Source organism: Aptenodytes patagonicus, chromosome 6, assembly GCF_965638725.1.
Source record: "Aptenodytes patagonicus chromosome 6, bAptPat1.pri.cur, whole genome shotgun sequence".
Lineage (NCBI taxonomy): Eukaryota > Metazoa > Chordata > Aves > Sphenisciformes > Spheniscidae > Aptenodytes > Aptenodytes patagonicus.
The window spans coordinates 9313618-9334053 of NC_134954.1; the positions used below are offsets into that span (position 1 = coordinate 9313618).

At 48.0% G+C, this 20436-nt stretch overlaps 1 protein-coding gene and 1 long non-coding RNA gene across 3 annotated transcripts; one reads left to right on the plus strand and one right to left on the minus strand.

Moving 5' to 3' along the window:
- The first annotated feature begins 69 nt into the window (after positions 1-69).
- Positions 70-19055, plus strand: LOC143161784 (D-beta-hydroxybutyrate dehydrogenase, mitochondrial-like). 2 transcript variants are annotated; one of them, XM_076341050.1, is made up of 6 exons: positions 70-195; positions 4111-4221; positions 10738-10879; positions 14887-15039; positions 16752-17279; positions 18884-19055. In XM_076341050.1, exons 1-5 carry the CDS (start codon positions 70-72, stop codon positions 17231-17233), a joined length of 1014 nt encoding a protein of 337 aa, XP_076197165.1. In that variant the 3' UTR covers positions 17234-17279; positions 18884-19055. The 2 variants fall into 2 exon arrangements, with proteins under 2 accessions (XP_076197165.1, XP_076197166.1); XM_076341051.1 differs by having other exon boundaries at positions 16752-17265.
- On the minus strand, positions 15587-15919 carry LOC143161785 (uncharacterized). The gene is made up of 2 exons (XR_012995595.1): positions 15747-15919; positions 15587-15642 (listed from the first exon to the last, which is right to left on the minus strand). It is a non-coding gene; the product is annotated as an uncharacterized LOC143161785 (long non-coding RNA).
- Positions 19056-20436: the final 1381 nt, after the last annotated feature.

Sequence of the window (20436 nt, forward strand, 5' to 3'; positions counted from 1 at the left end):
GCGCGGCGGGGGGTGGGCCAGGGGAAGGGCCGGGGCGGGAGCGGGCGGCGGCGGCGATAGGCTGCGGCCATGCGGGGCGCCGCGCTGCTGCTGCTGGCGCTGGGCGCCGCGCTGTTGCTGGCGGGCGGCGGGCGGTGCCTGGCCCGCCGCCTCCTCCTCCTTCTCCTGCCGCGGCGGGCCCGCCGCGCCCTGCCCGTGAGTACCGCGGCGAGGGGCCGGGGGGCTTCGGCCCCTTCTGGGGCTCGCCAGAGGGAGGCCTCCGGAGGCTCCCCCGGGGCCCAAAATGGCGCCGCGCCTTCGGGCCCGCCGCTGCCGCCGGCTGCGGTTTAACCGGTCCGGGCCCGAGGCCTCGCGCCTGTGGCAGTTGTCGGCAGCCGAAACGGCGCTGCCCGAGCGGGCGGCTGGGCTGGTGGAGGCTTAACACAGGCGCTGCGAGGGGAGACGAAATGCCGAGCTGTGAACAGCCCCGGGCAGGCTGCCGACCCCTCAGACGGGGCTCGGCCGGGGCCACGGTGCAGCTGACTGCTGCCGTGCTGGCCCCCGCGCCGCTGTGACACCCCGCTTCGCTTCACAGGGTTCACGAAACAGTGGGCGCGTGGATTTTGTTCCAGTACTCGAAATTTGGGAGCGGGCGTAAGGGAGAAGAAAAGCCCTGTGAATGGAACAGAATTGCATAACCAGTCTCTTTCATATGTTTTTAAAAAATTACACAAAATGTCTGGGGTTCTTTCACTGGATTGGAGTTAACTTAGCTCTTGCTTATGCTCCAGACAACCTTTCTGCAGGCACTGGGAAGGACTTGCAAGTGAACATGTGTTTGCTCCAGGGCCTCCAGCTCAGCCCTGCCCCTCTGAAACGGCCAGATAACAGCTTTGGCCCGTTTGCAACCTCCCACTTCGCTCTTCTTCCATCCACTCTGCTCCCCTGATGTTCCCCATCCCTGTCCCACCTGAGAAAATACCTTCCATTTAGTGAATATTTTCAGTTCCTTCTCCTGGGATTGAAAACCTCAACTTCCTGAGTCTAGAAAAAGGGACCAAGCAAATTTTACTGTGTAACTGCTCTCATTTTGGAATTAATCTGTTTGATAATAAGCAGATGGTTGGGGAGGGCATAAAAGGGAACGGGATCCAGAAAACAAGTGACAGCAGGAGAAGATAACATCTAGGCAAGCATGGTGGGTTCCCATGTTGTCCAGAGAGACTGAGGCTGAAAAAGTAGCTTCACTTTCCTTAGCCTCTTTTGCAATAAATGTGTATAATTTTGATAGATCACCTGCATGAGTAAAGTAAATTCTACTATTTAATAAAGCGATCATATCCCAGTAGGAAAAGCTGGTGAGGTGTGTGCACCTGAGCTGGCTGCAGCTTCAAGTCAGGTTGCCTCGCCGGGGCTGTTTGAACTGTGTGGAACGTGTATTACAGTGCTGTGGATCACACGGCGAGCATACAGACAGTACTACCCCGCCCAGACGCCACAGCAGCACCTCCAGTACAAGAAGTTACTCTGCACTCTTAGCAGGTCTCGGGTTCCCTGGCAGCACTGCACACGAGTGCTGTCTCCTGCACAGTATTCCCTGAGAGCACTGTGTGTCTGTTAGTGAGTGAGGCACCTGAAGTGCCTCAAAACGCTGGTTAAGGTTGCTGTGATGCCTTCTAGAGAGGTGATAGCTAGTCCTCTCTGCCTGTCTCAGCACTGTGTCAAACTGTAAGCTGCAGACTGACCTTATCAAACTCCAGGAACAAGGCCCATTAGGCCTTATCTTGGGACTTTCAAAAGATAAGGATGATCGGGCTTTTCCGTGTGTTCAGAGGTTTTTTGGGGATAGGATCTTTTTGGCTGGGAATGGGGTCGCTCCCTGCTCTCATCCCTGGGAGCTCTTTGTCAACCAGGCATGGCACAAAGACGGGGGCAGCTACAGATGGGAGATCTAGTACATCCCTTGGGTTTTTGCATGCTTGTTAGCACTGCTGGGGCCTTGGTCTGTTACGAACCGTGCTGCTGTAGTCACATGTTTTATTACCAGCAATTAGGGTAATAGCAAATAATTGACAAATAATCACAGGTACCTTCTCCTACTGTAAGTTGTTCCTCACTTTTCTCCCCATTATAGACAGCTAAGAGGATTTTTAAACCTCCTCCTTTCTGTCTACATTTTGGTGGTTTGGTGTTTGGGGTTTTTTTAACCAGAGAAAGCAAACCAGCTGCTGAGAGCTAAAACTAGATGCACACAGGAACACAGCTCAGCCATTTGCTTTTATTTCCTGCAGCTGAGCTCTGTCCTTATCAGATGGGCTGATGAAGGAGCTAATGATGGTTGAGGATTGGGCATCTTCTGTGTTTGCCTGTTCTGGAAGTAGTTGCAACTTCTTTTGTGTAGTTCCTGCTCTTTTGGGAAGTCCTCTGTCTTCAGGGTTCAGAGGCAAAGGGCTTAGGGAGGTGAGGCAGAGAAAAAAGTCAAATCCTTTCTTTTCCATGGACCAGCTTGCTGAATTATTGTGGCAAATTCTGTGATTTGATTCATACTTGATCCTCATCTCTCTTGGAGTTGTGTTACTGTAAATTAAATTAAGACTGAGCACTGTATATTTAATTCTCACTTATCTTTTGTCCTTTAGCTGAAGCTACCTTCGGAGCTTCAGCAGAGCTAGCCTGTAGCTGGGTGCTCTTTGAGTATAGGAATCGGTGTTAATGTGGATGTTTGTATGATAAATGCAGGGTAGACTTTTGATCAGTTCTCATTTCAACTTCAGATCGTGACTCCCCTTTGAAAGCAGTAACTTCAGCATGAGTTAAAGGGCAGGACAGGGTGTAGCTTATTTGCATATTGCTCTCTGCTTGGGCTCATCTTGAGTTTGTGCAGTAATGCTTTGATCGCTATCACCCTGCAATTATTCCTTATTGCCACTTCACTACCATGCACGTCAGCAAAACCAGATCAGAGAGCACTGGTGATTGCCCCATTTCTGTCTGAAAAAGTGGCTGGACCAGCCGGTGCGATTCATACGTAAGTAGCATAAAATACAAATGTTCGTATTCCAGCTGTTGTTAATACAGTAACGGGGAGTATTAGTTGCAGATATCTCCACAGAGATGGAAGTGACCTCACTTCCTTATTGCATTCTCTAGATCTTTATTACTGTATGACGTTATTACCTCAAGGATACGGTTTCAGTTTGGAGCAGTGTGCAGCACTGCAGCTGGGTGCCTGCTAGTTGGGTTAAGCGTTAGGAGTTCATTGCTTCACAGCTGTGGTGAGGAGAGCAGGGGAGAGATGGCTTCCAAGCAAAGAAAGAGGGTGAATGGGCAGTGTTTCACTACAGGCTTCTCCAGGATTTGGGATTCTGTTTTCAGATCTATCACAAGCCTGTTGTGTCATACCAGATGGAGTATCAAATCTTCTCTCTCAATTTATCTATCAGTCAAAAGATAATAACGTAGGAGAGAACCGTAGGATTTGATAAATTGTTCCTGTTAAGGCTGCAGTGTTTCAGAAGGAAACCCTAACCTGTAGTCACATTCCTGCATGCTAAAATACAGCATGGAAAGTACCGCATAGAGTGGGAGTAGGGGAACAGACAATAGAGTCACTCTGCAGTTAAAAGAGCTGCTGTACAGTTCAAGCAGGTGACATACTATCATTTGGATGTTTTCTGTGCTGCTCTTTCTTATAATGCCTATGAGTTGGTAGATCATGAACTTCTTTTGAAATGTTTCTGTTCTGCTTTGGCCACTGATACTTGAAAGAGTTACTGTTCTAGCTTGGGTATCAAGGCAATGCAAATTGTTACAGACCAACAACTGGATAAATTTAGGGTTTCACAGTAGTTGGGAGCTGGTTGTGTTTCTACACAGTAATCTTGTCACCTCCTTTATGCTGGTTGACCCAGCAGAAGCTCTACTGAAATTGCTGGGTTTAGACTGTGGTCAGGTTTGTGTGCAGACAGGTACGTGGCCACTGTGATTTGCAGCTGGAATTGTACCTTGTAAACACTGGCTGGCCCTGGCTGCGGGGCTGCAAGCTGCTCCTGTGCTATGTCGCTGGGTGCTGGTGGTGCCTGCAGCGTTGCAATATCTGATGATATCGTATTACTGTCTTTCCCCACACAGGCTGAAGGAAAGGCGGTGCTAATAACAGGCTGTGACAAAGGTTTTGGACATGCCTTGGCAAAACAGCTTCACGCAAAGGGGTTTACTGTTTTTGCTGGATGCTTGCTTGTGGTGAGTAGTAATATTGATCAAAAGTCTTCTCTGATTGGAGAAAAATGCTTCTCAAGTGACAGCATCTTCATCTGCAGCCTCTGTTTACCCTAGTCCAAGGCCTGAGGGAAGTGCAGTGGGCAGGGATTGTTAGATCTTCCATTGCTTCATCTGCCTGTTGCATCTTGTCATTCCTGTAATTCTGAGCTCTGTAGGGCAGGGACTGTCTGTCAACTGCATGTCTGTACAGTAGCTTGCACAGTAGGGCACTGCTCACTGCTGGAAGCCCCTCAGCAATACTGCAACACGCTTAATAAATCTGATAGTCCAAGATTGCTATGGCACTATGGCTTTCTGTTTTCCCTGGCATCTCTGTTGCTGTCTTTCATTCTGTCACTTTCCTTTGGGGACACTCGCCTCAAAGTCATCTCCAAGCTGCCTCTCCTGCCTTGTTCAGGTTCTGTTTCCAAAGTGTCTTCTAACTGTGCTTCTACAGCTTCTGTAGAAGCTATTCAGTTTCTGGATAGCTGAATAAACAAATTTACTGTACCTTTCTGATATCTGTAGGTCTCACCCTCTGTCACCTGTGTTTGGCAGATGGCATCACTTGTTGTAAAAGATCAGTTTAGGCACACTGAATCAGAAGGGGTTGCAGACCCATCATCTCAGTCCCTGCTCTTGGAGGTAACCATGTTGTGTAATCCTCTTTATAAACTGGGCCAGCTCCACTTCCATCTCCGCTGGGGTTTTACCCTTACTATGCTTTTTTGCTGTTTCAGTAGTCAAAACTCTTGTAACTTCCGACTTGAATTGTTCAAAATCAGTTCATACCCACTTGTTTCTCCGTTTGAAGATGGCCATTTCAGCACAGGTGCTCAGGGAGTCATGACCACAGATTCTTGAGTAGTGTGGAGGGCGAGAACAAACAAAAAAAGGTGGCCCTCATTGCGTGTGTGATCTCAGCGGAGGTTACGTTCTTCCACCACACCAGAAGGGAAAGTTATTATCAGCTGACATATTGTGTAACTTGAGAGCAAGAGAGTCCTGTTGGAAAATTGCCACTATCTGGAAATTTCCATGTGGAGGCTCTGTAAATCCTTCAGTAATCATGTCATACGCTGCTTTGGGATGCCTGTCTCTGTGGTGATAGCAAGTCAGGCACTCAACTTTACAGAGCAGCAAGTGTAGGGAACAGAAAGGAGAGGGGAGATAGGGTGGTCTGAGAGGGCTGTTCAGACAGCAGCACGCTACTGCAGAGCAGACAGGGCCAGGCTCCATTTGAAGCCACATAAAGAAAATAAATGCTCCTGAAGTGAGCCCTGCTTTCTTGTTTTATTGATAGAAAAAAGCCATATTACTTCTTGATCACAGATCAAGATCATCTGTCCCAGAATGGCCGGGCAGCTCTCAGTATTCCCTCTGATCTGGCCTGGCAACTTCTTATTCAGAGCCAAAATTTTTGTGGTTCTGTACTTACATTCTGTGTGGAAGTGGAAACTGCATCAGCAATCATAGCTGATCTGCAGGTGACTTTCAGGAGATTAACTGAGCACTTGACCCTGAAGGGGTAGAGAGTGAGAAAATGTGATTTTTCTTGTTCTGTGTGTTAATAAATTTTCAGGAGACCTGGACTTGGAGCCCCAGGTTTTCACTTGTGGATTTTTCCCACCCCCCTGGATTGTTAGTGTTGCCTTACCTGCTGTTAGGTGCAACTAAAGGACAGGGTCTGGTGGTAACACAGTTATCTGGATAGCTGTTACAAAAATCTTACAGCCGAATGCTTTCTACAGTTCTTGGGACAGCCACCATCCTCATGGAACAGCCTTGTGTTTTAGATGGTTGAGGGAGGCAACAGCCTAGTAATTTAAAATTTGATGAGCAGGAGCTCACTGAAAACCTAATTGTAGAATGTATGTGGGATGAAAATGGTTATAAATCTAGAGCTGACTGCTCCGAGAAAAGGAAGCATATAGTGACTGCGGAAAAGGATGATGGATCTGAAAGAAGCAGGAAACATCAGTGAAGGCAGGTTGCTGTTAGGTCAGATCACTTGTGAAGAACAAGGTATGAACATATGAGAGATTATTGCTGATAATCTCTGCACACGCAGCATGGCTAGGGATGCAGCTACCCTATGGTAACTGGCCGTGTGCATCTAACTGCTTGTGACAAATGCAAGGAAACTTACCCTGTCATGAGAGAAGAGCGAGCTGCTGTAGGTTCACTGCAGGGTCAGAGCAGGTATGGGGGCAGTTGTAGAGCAGATGCCAGGCTATTAGTTCACACATAGTTACTCCATCATCACTTACTTGCGTGCTTTTATACTGACAATTAAAGGATCCCTGATGTACTAGCCACCACAGAAAGCTCTTGCGTTAAATACAAGATGTTACGCTGTCAGCTGCATCAGGAGCTTTTTAATGATCAGACAGTCAAAAATAAAGCCACAGGAGTAACAAGAATACTGCAAGCAGGCTGGGATAGAACTGGAGAGGGTCAAGTACAAAAGGGATTTCATTTAGCAAGGACAAGTAAGTCCACAGAGAAAGTTTCTGTTAATATATTAGGATTAAGATGGAAAAACACACAAATCGATTACAAAATAACCTGAAAAGTAGAGAGTACAGAAAAAGTTGAAATAATCATTGTCTTATTTTCTTTGATCCTACTGAAAAAAAGGATAAATTTTTTTCAGATGCCTACTGCCAGCAGTTTTCATGAGGACTGTGGGCGAGAAAAGGGAAAGAACCGGGAATGTTTACATAAATGGATGTGTTCAAGTTCATCAGGCCTGATGAAATGTACTGAAGAGCATTTAAAGGATAAGCCATTGTGATTTCAGCCCCACGGGTGATATTTTCAGGAGCACCTGGAGGCCAGGGGATTTCCAGAAGGCTGGAAGAGGGCAAATATTGTACTTCCCTTCCCAAAGGAGACAGACCTCTGGAATTGCCAACCAGGCAGCTCACCTTCGGTGCGCTAGATGAGGTTGCAACACACTGATCTGTCGATTTTACAGATGTCTAGATCATAGTGTGATACACACTGTCTATATAAGTTTACCGGGAACAGACTGTGCCATGTCGGTCTAATCTCGTTCTGGCGAAGCAGCGGAGTGGTTAAAGGGGAAGGAATAAATGTATCCTGAATAAGGGTTTTGACACAGTCCCTCATGATAGTCTCATGAGCAAACTTACGCGCTAAGCCTGTGACTGCTGTTCCGTCTCTGAAATTTTCTTGGAAGTGCCCCCTGGAATAGAGTTCCCTTGGGGAAAAAAAAATGTGCATGGTGCCAAGCAGGGAGGATTGCAGGCCCTTTGGGGAGTAGGGTTCAAAATGATCCTGATAGATCGGATGGAGTCTGAAATCAATTGGATGGAATCCAGTAATGACAAATATGAGGTGTTCTGCCTAGGAAATGCAGGAAGGGAGCGGGTGGATAGGGGGGGAACTGGTGCAGACGGAGCAAGCCGGCCAGATCCACGGGCATTCAGCATTGTGTTTGTGGCTTCCTGATTCCTACTGACATCTTGCTGCGGGTGCCCAAGTGCTTGCCAGGACCTAATCCTGAATCCCATGAGCTTCCCTGAGAAAAGGCCATAGCTCGGTCCGTTACAGGAGGGCTCTCTGCTAACAAGCCCCTGTAGGATCTGCCTGTCCCTCAGCACCAGCTGCATTGGGATCCTCTAAACCACAGCAGGGAGAGGAGCGAGCGAGGGGAAGGGGAGGCAGCCGAAAGCTGGAGCGAGGCTCCTCTGCTGGGTGGAGAGGACTGGTGTGGCTGTCGGGCTCCCCGCTCGGGAGCAGCCCCTGCTAGGCAGAGGGTGGGGTGGGCAGCGAGAGCCACGCAGGGCTGCGAGGGCAGGATAACCGGGGGAAATGAGATAGCTGGGAGGAAACGGCGAAGTCCCACCGAAGGCCTCTCTGGAGAGTACTCAGGCAGCAGGCTGGGCTGGAGCAGGGCAGCCCTCAACTCTGATGGAACTGGGAAGGGGAAGCTGGGGGATTCTCTTGAGAGGACAAAAATCAGACAAAAAATGACAGCAAAGGGAGGGGGGAGAGGTTTTGCAGGAGCAGTTGGGCCATTGCTGCCAGAACCTCGCTCAACTCGCGCTGCTGCGTGGCTCCTGCTGGTGAGTCCCAAGGCCACGAAGGCCATTCCAGGGAGGACAGCCAGGCTGCTCCCACGGGAACTGCTCCAGGTATTTTCCAAGCCAGCGAATCTACCGTTTAAAAAACAAGGAGGAAGTACCATGTGGGTATCTGAACAGGGAATGTGCTTATAGCCCCTGAAGACCACAGGACATAAGATGATGTTTACGTCTTTCCATAAAAATACATGGCTGCTTCATTTGTGAAAAGGTTTTCTGGACAAAAGAGTTAAGCAATTTGTTTTACAGTTAAACAGTGGCTGAGGTGGTGTCTGCAACTATGAAAAGTGGTTCCAATTGATACTACATGTTGAAGTCAGTCTTCCAAAATCAATATGTTTTGTCAACAATGAATAAATTGTAGCTGGGAAGGTAACTTTGCAGATTGAGTTACACTGGTGATAAGGGGAAATTCATTTCAATATGAATAATACGAACCATTTATACTGGATTTTTAAGTTGCTGGCCTATGACTTTGTTTCTCAAAAAACAGTGGAAATAGTTCTTGCTTAGTTTATAAGGATTATGAAAGTTTAAAAAACATGTAGGAAAAGTTGTTTTCAGTGCTCTGAAATGACAACTGGTACTTGAGTACAGATATAGTTAATTTTTTGTTTCTATATAGATACAGTAAATCTGTCTTTACAAGCTGAATTAGCTCCACTTTATTCACTGTTAAGTAGCTGAAAGTTGCTTTGTACAACTCGGTGAGATGCAAGAGCATCTTCCAGAAATACAGTGAGGCATCACACAACCCTCACCCGTTTCAAAGAGAATATAATATTTTGGTGACTATGTTATTAACTACTTGTAACACCACTTTCAGAGATTCTTTTTCGTGGCTAGATAAGAGGGCTAGACGCAGCATGTCACCATGTTTGATGTGCATTAGAAAAACTTCAAGTCTTTATTTGCTGTTTTTGTGATACCTGGAAATAAATTAGTTGTGAAATGATATGCAGCCATGGGGCCAGCAACTCATTCCTACTATTGTCATAATGCTGGTGTAACTATATATTGATTTTTAAGAGAGCTACCCTGTTTTACTCAAGGCTGTGATGGACGTTTCAGCTCTTCATTACACGTCTTTGTTCACTGGACTGAAGGTGGAGGTGAGATGTTGTATACTATATTCATTAAATAGCCTGAGATGCATAGAGAAAAACTAAGCAGTTACATGTTTTTTACATCAGCCTGGTTGCAGAGGCAGCTGAGCAGGTGACTGTGGGAGGGTTGCTCACCTTGTTTGCCCTTGTGCTGTGGGAGTTGGTATCAAGTGCTAAAGGAAGAGTGGCAGCCAGGCATGGTGACTCACCGATTCATAACTTCTTCCTCCCTAATGAGGTAGAGCCTGTGATTCAGGGAGTAGTTTGGTGAATTAAATCTCAAGCCTGCTGTGGAACTGCATGGCTAACCTGTGCTCTTTTCACTTTTGTTATATACTACCTGAGTAAGGCTGTAAGGCTTAGGCAGCAATCCTGTCTGGAAGTGAGCGGGTAAAGTTTGGAGTTTGCAGTGTGTTTATGTTTGAATAAACAAAAAAACCCCCACAATAGTAACAGAATCTCTAAGGGGGGGGGGGGGGGGATAAAGGAAAAGGATAGAAAGGAAAGCAGAGCCATCACGTTCTTATTACCTATAGTGGGAAAAAAAAGACTTGTTCTTGCTTCCTCAGCCACAATCTCCTCCTTTCAGGCCTCATGTCTGTAATCTTCTTGTTGTGTGGAGATCTCCACTGTGCCTGTATTCCTGTGCATCCTGTTCTGCTGTGTAGTAAGAGCAAAATATTATTATTATATAGGTTCAGCTGTAAATGTTTCCTGCGGTATCCTGTAGCATCAGACTAGTTGCTGTTAGGCATGCCAAAGGTGTCCCTGCTGTCTTGTTTTCAAAGTGGTCTGACAATACTATTTCATTAGAAGCCAGGCAATATTTTGGGATGAGTACAATGTCCAGTTAGCCTTTTGCTTTTAAGCCTAGAAAATCTGACTCTGATTTCTGTACAAGTGTTTGCTATGTTACCTGCAGAGCATGGAGACTGAGGCAGTGGAGATTCATCCACGGTTATCCCAGGCTGGCACAGTATTTCACGGTGTTATGGATGTGAAACCCTTCGTGTGAGGAGCTAACAGCAGGGGCTTTGTGGCCCTTCAGAGCAGCGGGTCGCTGATGCAGATATAGGAGCTGTGCTGGAGGGAATAGGAAGATGGCTGTGGGTTGCACGCTGGTTTATGTGGCTCGTGTGCTTATTTGTGCAGCAGGTTTACGCCTCTGTGTGCAATTTCAAGAGCTTCTATTTCCTGTTCGTGTGAACGTGCCTGGCCCCAAGCTGTATTACTGTTCCTTGTCCATCTTAGCGGGGACATCTTTCTTTTCTGCTGAACAGGACGAGAATGGAGATGGAGCCAGGGAGCTGAAGAACATGAAGTCAGATCGCATGAAAGTGCTACAGATGGATGTGTGCAGTGACCAGGAGGTGGCTCAGGCTGTGGATTTTGTGAAGAGGACCCTGAAGAAGCCAGAGGAAGGTATGTGGGGATCTTTGTATTTCTGGCACAGCTGGCTCTTTGCTGTGCTCACAGAATCCTTCCTACAGAGCAGGCCGTGCACTGGCCAGGTTGTTCCCTCTCTGCACCACCAAAAGAGGGTTAACAAGCCTGGAGGCCTGTGACAGTGTGTGGCTGGCAGTCAGGCAGTGTGGTACCCAAGTCAGTGAGGAGAATTGTCTTGCTGTTGATGTGCTGGCCACATGGAAAAAGACCAGGACTGGCTGGAGGATTAGGCTCTAACTCTACATCCTGTAAAAAGTGATGAGTGGCAGCAAGCCCACAAGAGCCTGTGTCTTTCTCCTTGAGTGTCTGTGAAGGGCATAGGATGGCCAGAGCCTGATCCCCTCCTGGTGCTCCTGCTGCAGCCTGGCTCATACAGACCTGTCTGTAGTGACCCTGCTAGTGAAGAGGTGACAGGCCCTGGCTGCTTACTGCTGTCCCCTCTGCTGTGCTGGTACAACCTGTTCACGTAACTGAGTGCTGAGCTGGAGCACAAAACTGACCTGCCCCCAAACCTGGATTATTCTTCAGCCAGGTCAATCCATGCTTTCAGTTTGCCATGCGACATCCCAGAGGTGACGTGAGGCAGGATCCAGGGTGGGCTTGGCATAGACCACCTTAATCCACATGCCACCTTAAGCATGAGTCCAATTCATGGACCCTCAGAGCATGTGAAAGAAGATAGAAGCCCCTCCTGCATGCTTCTTTCCTTCTTGGAAGTGGTTTGCAGTGAGGTTGTGAGGCTTCTTGCTCTGCATAGGTTTCTCTGCAGCCTCTGTGCAAGTAGCAAGCTGGACAGCAGCTGTAGACCCAGGCTGAGGGTGGACTGAAGTTTCACATCTGTAGCTCCAGGACTTAAGGGTCGTGTGGTTGCTCCTCTTGAAGTTTGGATGAGACTGCCGTGGGCCTGTCTTTGTTCACAGCAAGTATAAAGCTAGTAAATAACAATAGCTCTAATCTTCATGCAAATTACGTGAGCACACCCTTCCTCCTAAAACAAGCATATGAAATGTAACCGAGTTATGTACAAGCTCTGATCCCACACATGTTCTCTCTGCATGATTTTTCTTCCTACACAATCACCCAGCCCTCGTCACACATTTCACAGCTTCTCAAGCTTTTCCTGAAGAGCCCAGCAACAGCAGTGGTGGCACAGGGCCATTTCCCACTGAGTGAAAGCTTGTAAGGGACCATCTCTGTTGCTTCTATAAATGCGGCAGTGTTTGCAAAACCATGTGTGCAGCAGGGACAGAGAAGTCTTGCATCCTTGATCAGCAAGTTGGACTGGTTCCTCCTGCTCTTGAGAGCCTTACCCTGTAAGGTTACCTTGTTTGCTCCAGCACAGTGTGCAAAGCAGCAAAGGCTTCTTTTTAGGCCCATCAGTGCGACTGAGTTTTGGGGCTTGCCAATAAGTAAGTGTTGAAACGTAGAGACTATTGAGACTGAGGTGCCTTGCACAGAGGTGCTTGTTGCTCACTGAGTGTGGCCCCAGAGGAGCTAGTGCAGAACAGTTCTTGCACTGTACATTTATACCTCTTCTCTCTGTGCTGTGTACATAAGGCTAAACTCATTTCAATAGGAGTGCCCCTGTTTGTTTTCAGTCTTAAGCAGTTCCTACTGTATTGTTGACACTAAAGCAATAATAGTGATAAGGCTCTGCTCAATAAACACACCGCTGTCCAGCAAGCAGCCCTGTGACCGGGTACTATCAGCACTTTGTTCTGTACGTAACGTGACTGATTGGTGAGCAATGAAATTCCAAGAATGAACTATTGTAAATAATGTTTTCATGAACGTCCCTGAATCTAACCTTGTAACCCCAGAAATGGGAAATCGTTGTAGAGAAATTTAGAATCGGGAATACTCTGCAGAGGTCAGTTTGGGACTGGCAGTTTAAGTCTTTTGTGGTCTTTGGTAAATCACTGCCAAATTTGCTCTGCGTAGCTGCTTGTTACTGGTGAAGTTACACCATCAGATGCCCTGTTTCCATGGTCCTCCTGCTAGCGATTAGAGCCTGCTTTGCAGCAGCACAGGGGACCCCCTTCAGGCTGAGATGCTGTGGTGGCTGCCAGATGAGTGTGAATTTTGGAGTTATCTTGACCTATTAAAGCTGGCAGCTTCAGTAAGTACAGCAGCAACAGGCAGAGCAGGAGTAGATCTTGGGCAGAACAGGAGTAGAACTACCTGACTGCAGCATTTAGAAACTTGAATTAATAAAAACGGAAGTAAGGATAGGTGAGCAAGAGGTTTTCTTGGCTTTTGCTGCAGGCCACGACTTAGCTGTTATCCCAGCTAAGTTATCCTGGGGCCGTTGTGGCCTGGTGGGGATTGGGAAAGGGTTGTTTTGGAGGAGGATAGAGCTGCAGGCTAGTGAACTGGAGCAATATTCACCACTGTCTGTCAGAGACAGGTGTGCAGGGCAGAAGGGTTGCTGGGATCACCATGTGAGAGCTGGGAGGTGTGGGAATGGTGGCAGCTATAATAGGCAAATCCGTTCTGGGACAGACCATGAGGGAATGGTTAATGCGCTGTTATCACTAGGTAGGACGTGACCTTCTCTGGTCTGCTGTACACGGCTGGTGAACAGTCTTCAGGGAAAATGAACTTAGCTGGGAATGGGGCAGAGTTACTAGGGCCGGTGTGAGAGTAGAGAGCCAGTCTAGCAAGGGCATGTTGGTGTTTTTAAATGCACCAGGAGGATAAATTCCATTGGTATTTGTTGGGCAATGGTAGAATATTGCAATTTGCTTAGAGGGCTGTGTTCAGTACAATACAGTTACTCTCTGACCATGAATAAATATGGGCTGGAAGTTACTAAAAGACACTCATACATCAGGGCAGGGAAGCTATGGAGCAGAGGCAGGGCAAACAGCCCAAAAAATTTTGAGAGAGAGCTTGGTAAGTTTTATCAACAGGGTGGCATGATGTGGGTGCTTTTGATAGCCATGTCAGAGCTCCCTGGACATGAAGACTCTTAGCCCTGTGTTTGCTCTTGGTGGTAAGAGGAAGGTTAGGGAGTGGAGAGGGGCCCCGACTCCAACTGAGTACTTATACAGTGAAAAATAACTGTGGTGTATGGCAGGACATCTAATGAGGAACAACTCTGTTATCTTGTTCCAGCTCTTCTGTTTGTTCCTCCTGCAGTTTATGGCTGCATAGTCCTGTGCTTCAACAGATTCACAAAGTACAGACTCAGTCCTACAAATGTTTGCCACTGGGACTCCTGCAGTAATCACTTCAAAGGGTCAAGTTCTCAGTGACCTGCTAGGTCCTGGATGTGTAAGGGGCTCAGTGCAGAAGCTCTTGGTAAGTGCAGTCAATTTAACTTTGACAAGACTGCATGCACAAAAGACATTCATTTTTAAATTCTAGTAATTTTAAGGGTTGGTTGTAAGTTTGCCATCTTCTGCTATAGTTAGGGTTGAGGGAAACCAAATACCTGGACTAAAATACAGCAGCTGTTAATCGGGCTGTGAACTTGCAGATCAATTCCATGCACTCTCCAGAACAGTGAGTCAGAATTGTGAAGGGGATTTAGAAATCCAAAATATTTGTTTTCCTTTTCCCTTTTTTTTTTTTTTTTTTAAATTGAGGGAAAGTCCAGCCCCATCCAAATGGCAAAAGCCATGATAAAGTCACTGAGTGAAGACAAACCTGGGATTGACAGGAGGCATAAAAGAGTCAGCCAGATCCAGCTCTTCAAATCCCCAGGACAGCATTTGACCTTAGAGGAGACATTCAGGGAGGCAATGCTTGTGTGACCACATCACTCTCCCTGATGTTCCAAACTAGCCCCACTGGCTTCACTTCTGGTATACCAAGAGTGTATTTCGTGTCCTTGCTGGGTTTTTCTCTACAACTTTTTTCTACAAAAGTGCCCAGTTCTTTGTCAAGGGGTGGGGTTGGGTTGCTTTGAACAACAAGGAAGGCTTCTTCTCTGCGACACTCTTCCTCGTTCCACTCTTTAACCATGTGTTTGTTAGCAGGTCTGTGGGGCCTGGTGAATAATGCTGGTGTCTCGACCTTCGGAGAGGTGGAATTTGCAAATTTAGACAACTACAAGAAGGTGGCAGAGATCAACCTGTGGGGCACCGTGAGGGTGACGAAGGCTTTCCTGCCCCTCATTCGCAGAGCTAAAGGTACATGCTGGGCAGCGTGGCAAGACTCGGGGAGAGCTTTTGCAGCACAGCGAAGGGATGTAGCTACAAATCATGACTCAGACTGTGCTTCGAGGAATGCCTGTGCAGTCCAAGGAGGGTGTCTGAGGCATGCAGGCAAACTAGACAGCAGGGTTCAACATGCTGTGTAAGCATTTGGTAGTACAGGCCACTCTTGGGCAGTCCAGGCACCTATGCAGCAGGTGCTATCTTAAACATCCCAGGATATCAGAGACCTTTGTGTAGTCCTGGCAGATATGACACAGGACTCCAGGCCACACTTTAGAAAAAGTGACTAGAGGCCAGACAAGATAATCCTGGCTTCCAGAGTCCACCAAGTGCTTATGTTTGGATAACTGAATCTTCTCCCTTCATGTTATTCGATTCACAGATGATTGCAGAGTGGTAGTGGTGGAATAAATGAGAGTCAATAACAGCCATTTTAGATATCTTACAAGACAACAGTATTATCAAAAGTCTTTTTTTTCTTTATATTAAAAAAAAAAAGAAAGATACGTATGAGCAAAACTCTGAAGAGCTTCTTTATTTAGCAAGTGTGGGAGAATGCTGGCACAGCTGTGTGTTCTGTGAGGACAGAAAAAGGTTATATTGAGAAGATTGCTCAGATACAATTTCGAGAAAGCAAGTACCCACTAAACAAACCCCATCTCACTACAAAGGTAGCTTACCCATCAGGTCAGCAGGTGGTTCTCACAGGCCCTCCAAGCTGCACTTAGGTCTGGAATGAGAGAGCAGAGCCGCCCACTTGTTTCTCAGCTAAAATTTCAAGCTGCAGAAGGGTGTCATGCTCCACGGCTCTGAAAATCCTCTCTGTAAAAATAGCTGGTGAGATTTCAAGGGCCTGTTTGTAAGTGCATCTGAAACCATAATTGCACACATCTTGTCTTGGGGAAGGACAGAGCCACCCACAGAGGAGTGACCACTGCTGTCACTGCCCCTGGGCAGTGCATGATATAACACAAGCTGCCAGAGCTCTGCAATTGGCCTGGCACGGGCTGCTGGTGGGAGTTAGGACAATTGCTTTTCGCTGCCCCATAGACAGCAGCATGTCGAGTCTCCTCTCTGTTTGTCCCAGGCATGTAGCACTCTAGGCACTCCTGGCCGGCCAGCTGGGTGAGCAGGCTGTGCTGCTCATGCTGCAGGTTCAGAGAAACCTCTGCTGGTTCTCTGCCATCCAGCTCGGCTCTAGAAGCATGTAGCTGTGTTAGGCAGAGTGGCTGCAGATGAGCTGTTGTGCTTACAGAAAGAACCAGAACGTTTGTATGGCATCATGCTGTGTTGTGTGCTTTCTAGCTCGTAACACTGCTAGCTGGGAGCCTGAATGCTTCTCTAGCAAGATGCAGGAGTGGGGTGCACTAATGTGAGAGCGTACAGCTAGTAGCCTCAGAAGATCTGGGTACTCCCCTACTTGGAAATGGGGAGGGAAATGTCTTGTATGCTTTGTAAATCCTTTTTAATACAGGGGCAGGCATGTGTACCATCCATGGAGGAGGTCAGAGCAGGGGCTAGCCTTGTTTGAGTCAGGAGAGAAAGGCTCCTTGACAGGTGATTTGGATGCCTCTTCAAGATTCAGATTTTACAAATCAGCATCATCCAACAAAGCACCTTTTTACTGGGATGTTCTGGCTGCTTCTTCTGCAGCCCATCATCTCTCCCTGCTCTTTTCTCTCTAGGCCGTGTGGTGAATATCACAAGCATGTTGGGACGGATGGTGAGTCCATCTCGCTCCTGCTATTGCATTTCCAAGTTTGGGGTGGCAGCCTTCTCCGACTGCCTCCGGCAGGAGATGTACCGCTGGGGTGTCAGAGTCATCCTCATTGAGCCCAGTAACTTCGTGGCAGCAACAGGCATCCTGACAGCAGACAGCATCGACAAACAGGCTGAGGCACTGTGGAGTGGAGCCGGCGACACCGTGCGGGAGGACTATGGGAGGGAGTATTTCACTCGCCACGTGGCCCTGATGAAGTCCTTTGTTAACAGTGGCCTGAAGGACATGTCTCTGGTCTTGAATGACATCACTGATGCGCTCACTTCCCCGTGCCCGAACAACCGTTACAATCCCATGGAGACCTACTGGTGGGTGAGGCTGCAAGTCATGACTCACCTGCCCACTGCCATTGCCGACTGGCTTTACATCCCCGGAGCCACCCTGTAAATGGCCGTCCTTCAGGCATCCTTCCAGTGCTTGTACGTGCACACAGGTTAGAGCTGACTTAGTCAGGGCTGTTCTGCGCCCGTTGCTGATGCATCTCCCCTGTAGATGCATGTGCTTTCACTTTGTGTTATGGCTTCAAGTCTTGTGTTGTGGGATGCTGAGAACAGCATGGCGCCTTTGATTTTTTTTTTTTTTTTCCTAATTCTTGCTCTTTGTATTCCCTGCTGTCCTGATTAAAGTTGAAAGGTGTTTTGACTGTGGAGGAGGCAGAGGAAGGTTAACATAATGGGTCAAATATGTGGCTAGTGTGATTAGGTCAGCAGAGTTCTCCCGGTGATAAATTTGGCTCATTAATGGGCCCTTGCTTTTCCTTACAAGGACAGGCTGCTAATAGCAGAGCAAAGCTGTTGCTATGAGATGTCTCGAAGGGAGAAACTAAAATGGGAAACAAAAGCAGAGTATTCCATTTGATTGAAAATGGGTCAGTCACAGCCTTCCATTGTTTCCATGATACTGCTAGGAAGCTCTGCTGCGCTGTGACTGTCTGCTCTTTCCAGGGAAACAGCAACACTGACTCTAAACAGCCTCATTACCTAGCTCAGGGGGGTCAGATCCCTGCAAAGAAAGGTTCTTCCCTTCCAGCACTGTGGCCAGGAGGTGCCAGCGCCAGCAACTGCAGACAGGCTGGGCAGGGAAAAGCCCTTCTAATAACGAGTGAGGTCTGAGCCATCCCTCGGTCAGTCCCTGTGGATGCTGGGACTTGCAGCCTCTCTCCACCCACTGCTGATGAGCTTTGTGGGACAGGGTTGAATCTGATGTAGCAAACAAATTTGGCTCCTTAGGTACCAGTGCCTGAACTACTCAACTGTGGTACAGACAGTGTCCAGCCGTCCCCATGCTTCCGTCATGTCACTGCCCCATGCTAGGCTCCCTCTTGCTGGTGAGGGAGCTGCTTTTGCTTTCCCAAATCAGTATTTTGGTTTCATCCCCTCTGCACTTGAACAGCGACAGGTCGCTGTGCAGCCAGTGTTGCCTGGCTATGAGCTCTGGAAGGGTGCTTTAAGTGAGACGTTTCTTTTTTTTTTAATATTGCACAATGAAATTTCCATGTCACACATGATTGTCCCCTCAGAGAACCTCCTGATAACTGGTATGAGCTGTACTTTTGTACAGTACCCCCAAGGGTGTCTCCTGTTGGCCGTATACAGGGATTTCAATGATTTTTCCAAGTGCTGGGGCTGCCTGGCTTCATGCCTCGTTCCCTCTGTACCAGTGGTGACCACTAGTGGAGCAGCCAGCGGGCCGCGGGCGCTGCTGGCCAGGCTGGGACCCTACCCTCTTACTCTAGGGACCAGCTTTCCCTTCCGCTGCTAAACTTTGTTCTGCTGTGTCCTATGTGAGATTAAGTGGCTGTGAAAAGAGCTTATTGTTTGCTCTTTCCTCATCTGTCTCTGCTAGCTCTGACTTGGAAACTGTGCCGTAAACTTTTTATAGGCTGCTGGCTGTAAATGCTTGGAGTCTGCATGCAGCCGTGAATGCTGCGATGCCTGAGGAGGAAAGCAGGCTTCCCTTGGAGATGCTGTGGAGGTAGCTTGTATTAAAAGTAACAACTACTGGAAATGCTGGCCGTGCAGTTCTTTTCTCTTCCAGATCATCGGCAGATGGAGATTGCCTGGGGTCCAGGACCCAGAACGATCCCACTGAACTGCAGCTTAAGCAGTGTTGTAATCACTTCTGCCCCCTGCACTGTGAAATGTGAGTAATGTTGAGTAGCACTGATTTGCACAGAGAGAAAAATAAACTGTGAGATTTGTAAAGCACATGTCTGTGTCTCCAGTGCTCATTTCTACGTTGGTTTTCCCACCCCTTTGAATCTGAGGTCGGCATTTAATTGGGCTCAGTAATTAAGGAGGTGGTGGTGGTTCAGCAGGTAGTGGGTCTGTGGAGGCTCAGTGAGAACTGCCTGGAGCAGAACAGGCAGCACAACCCATTTCATCAGCAGAAGGCAGCTAGAGAGGCCTCTCTGCAAACACACACGCCGTCAGTGTTTGTATTTCATGTGGTTTCCCTCAAATGACAGCGTTGAGAGAGTGGTGCTGCGCATTATTCGTTGCCTCAGCGCTTTGTGTGTAACTAATCCAAATGCTACAGCTGCCTGATAATGAGAATTAGCTCTTCTCACAGACAGAATGGAGACTTGCAAGCCAAGAAGTGTCTGAGGCCATGCAAGGACCTCGTGGCCAAGTCAGGGTTAGGATTTCACAGCATGTGAAGCCCTTCCTCTGCCCACTGAGAAGTGCTCTGGTGAGCTGTCAGTGCCTGATCTGGTTTCTGCCTGGGTGGGGAGCTCTGGGTGGATGTCTTGGGGTGAGACGAGCAGAGTGCTGGTGCGGGAAGAGCACGTATTGTGTTTCTGTACAGTGCAGATGATCACGTGAACTCTGAGCCAGCGGAGCAAAGCCAAGATGACCGAGCGGGTCCCTTCCCATCTTGAGCTTCCGGCAGCCGTTCAGTGTCCAGTGAAAACTTCGTTCTGAAATCTGTTCCCTGAGGCAGCCAGACCCTTGTTTCGCACCATAGTGTTGCATTAATGCAGGCATTGAGGGCAGATCATTGTCTTGCTGGTGAGTAACAGAGGGAAGAAATCTCAATTCCATTTGACAGCAACCTTCAAAGCTGGAGGATGGAGGAGACAGAAGGAAGTTCAGTGAAATCCCCTGGAAGTCCATGCTCATTGCTGCTGTGGTATCCTACGAGGAGTTAGGCTGCCAAAGGGGCCTGTGGCTTTTTTTTCAAGGGCCAGCTGCTGAGGCCGTGGCAGCGTCCTACCTTTTTCTGCGTGTTTCTCACAATGCTTTGGAAGGCAGCGATGGTACAGCTCCTTGGTGCACCCTTTAGCCTTTGTAAAGTGTTTCTGTTTTCCCTTTCAGATCAGCATCGTTCTCTACGATGACACTGGGAACCAAGGGGGGTGGTCCTCTGTGTGCCATGTTTGCTCTGGTTCAGCTTAACACAGCAAGGGGTCTCCCAAGCAAGCACTGTGAGTCTGGATACTCCAGAGCAGAACTTCAGGTTCTTTGTCTTGACCAAAAACCAAGTCCCAAACCAGTGGCAAGTCCCTGTGTGTGTCCCAGACCTCATGGCACCTGTGGTTCCTGGTTTAGCCCCAACATGAAACCTCCGCTGGCAGCAAAGGGAGAGTT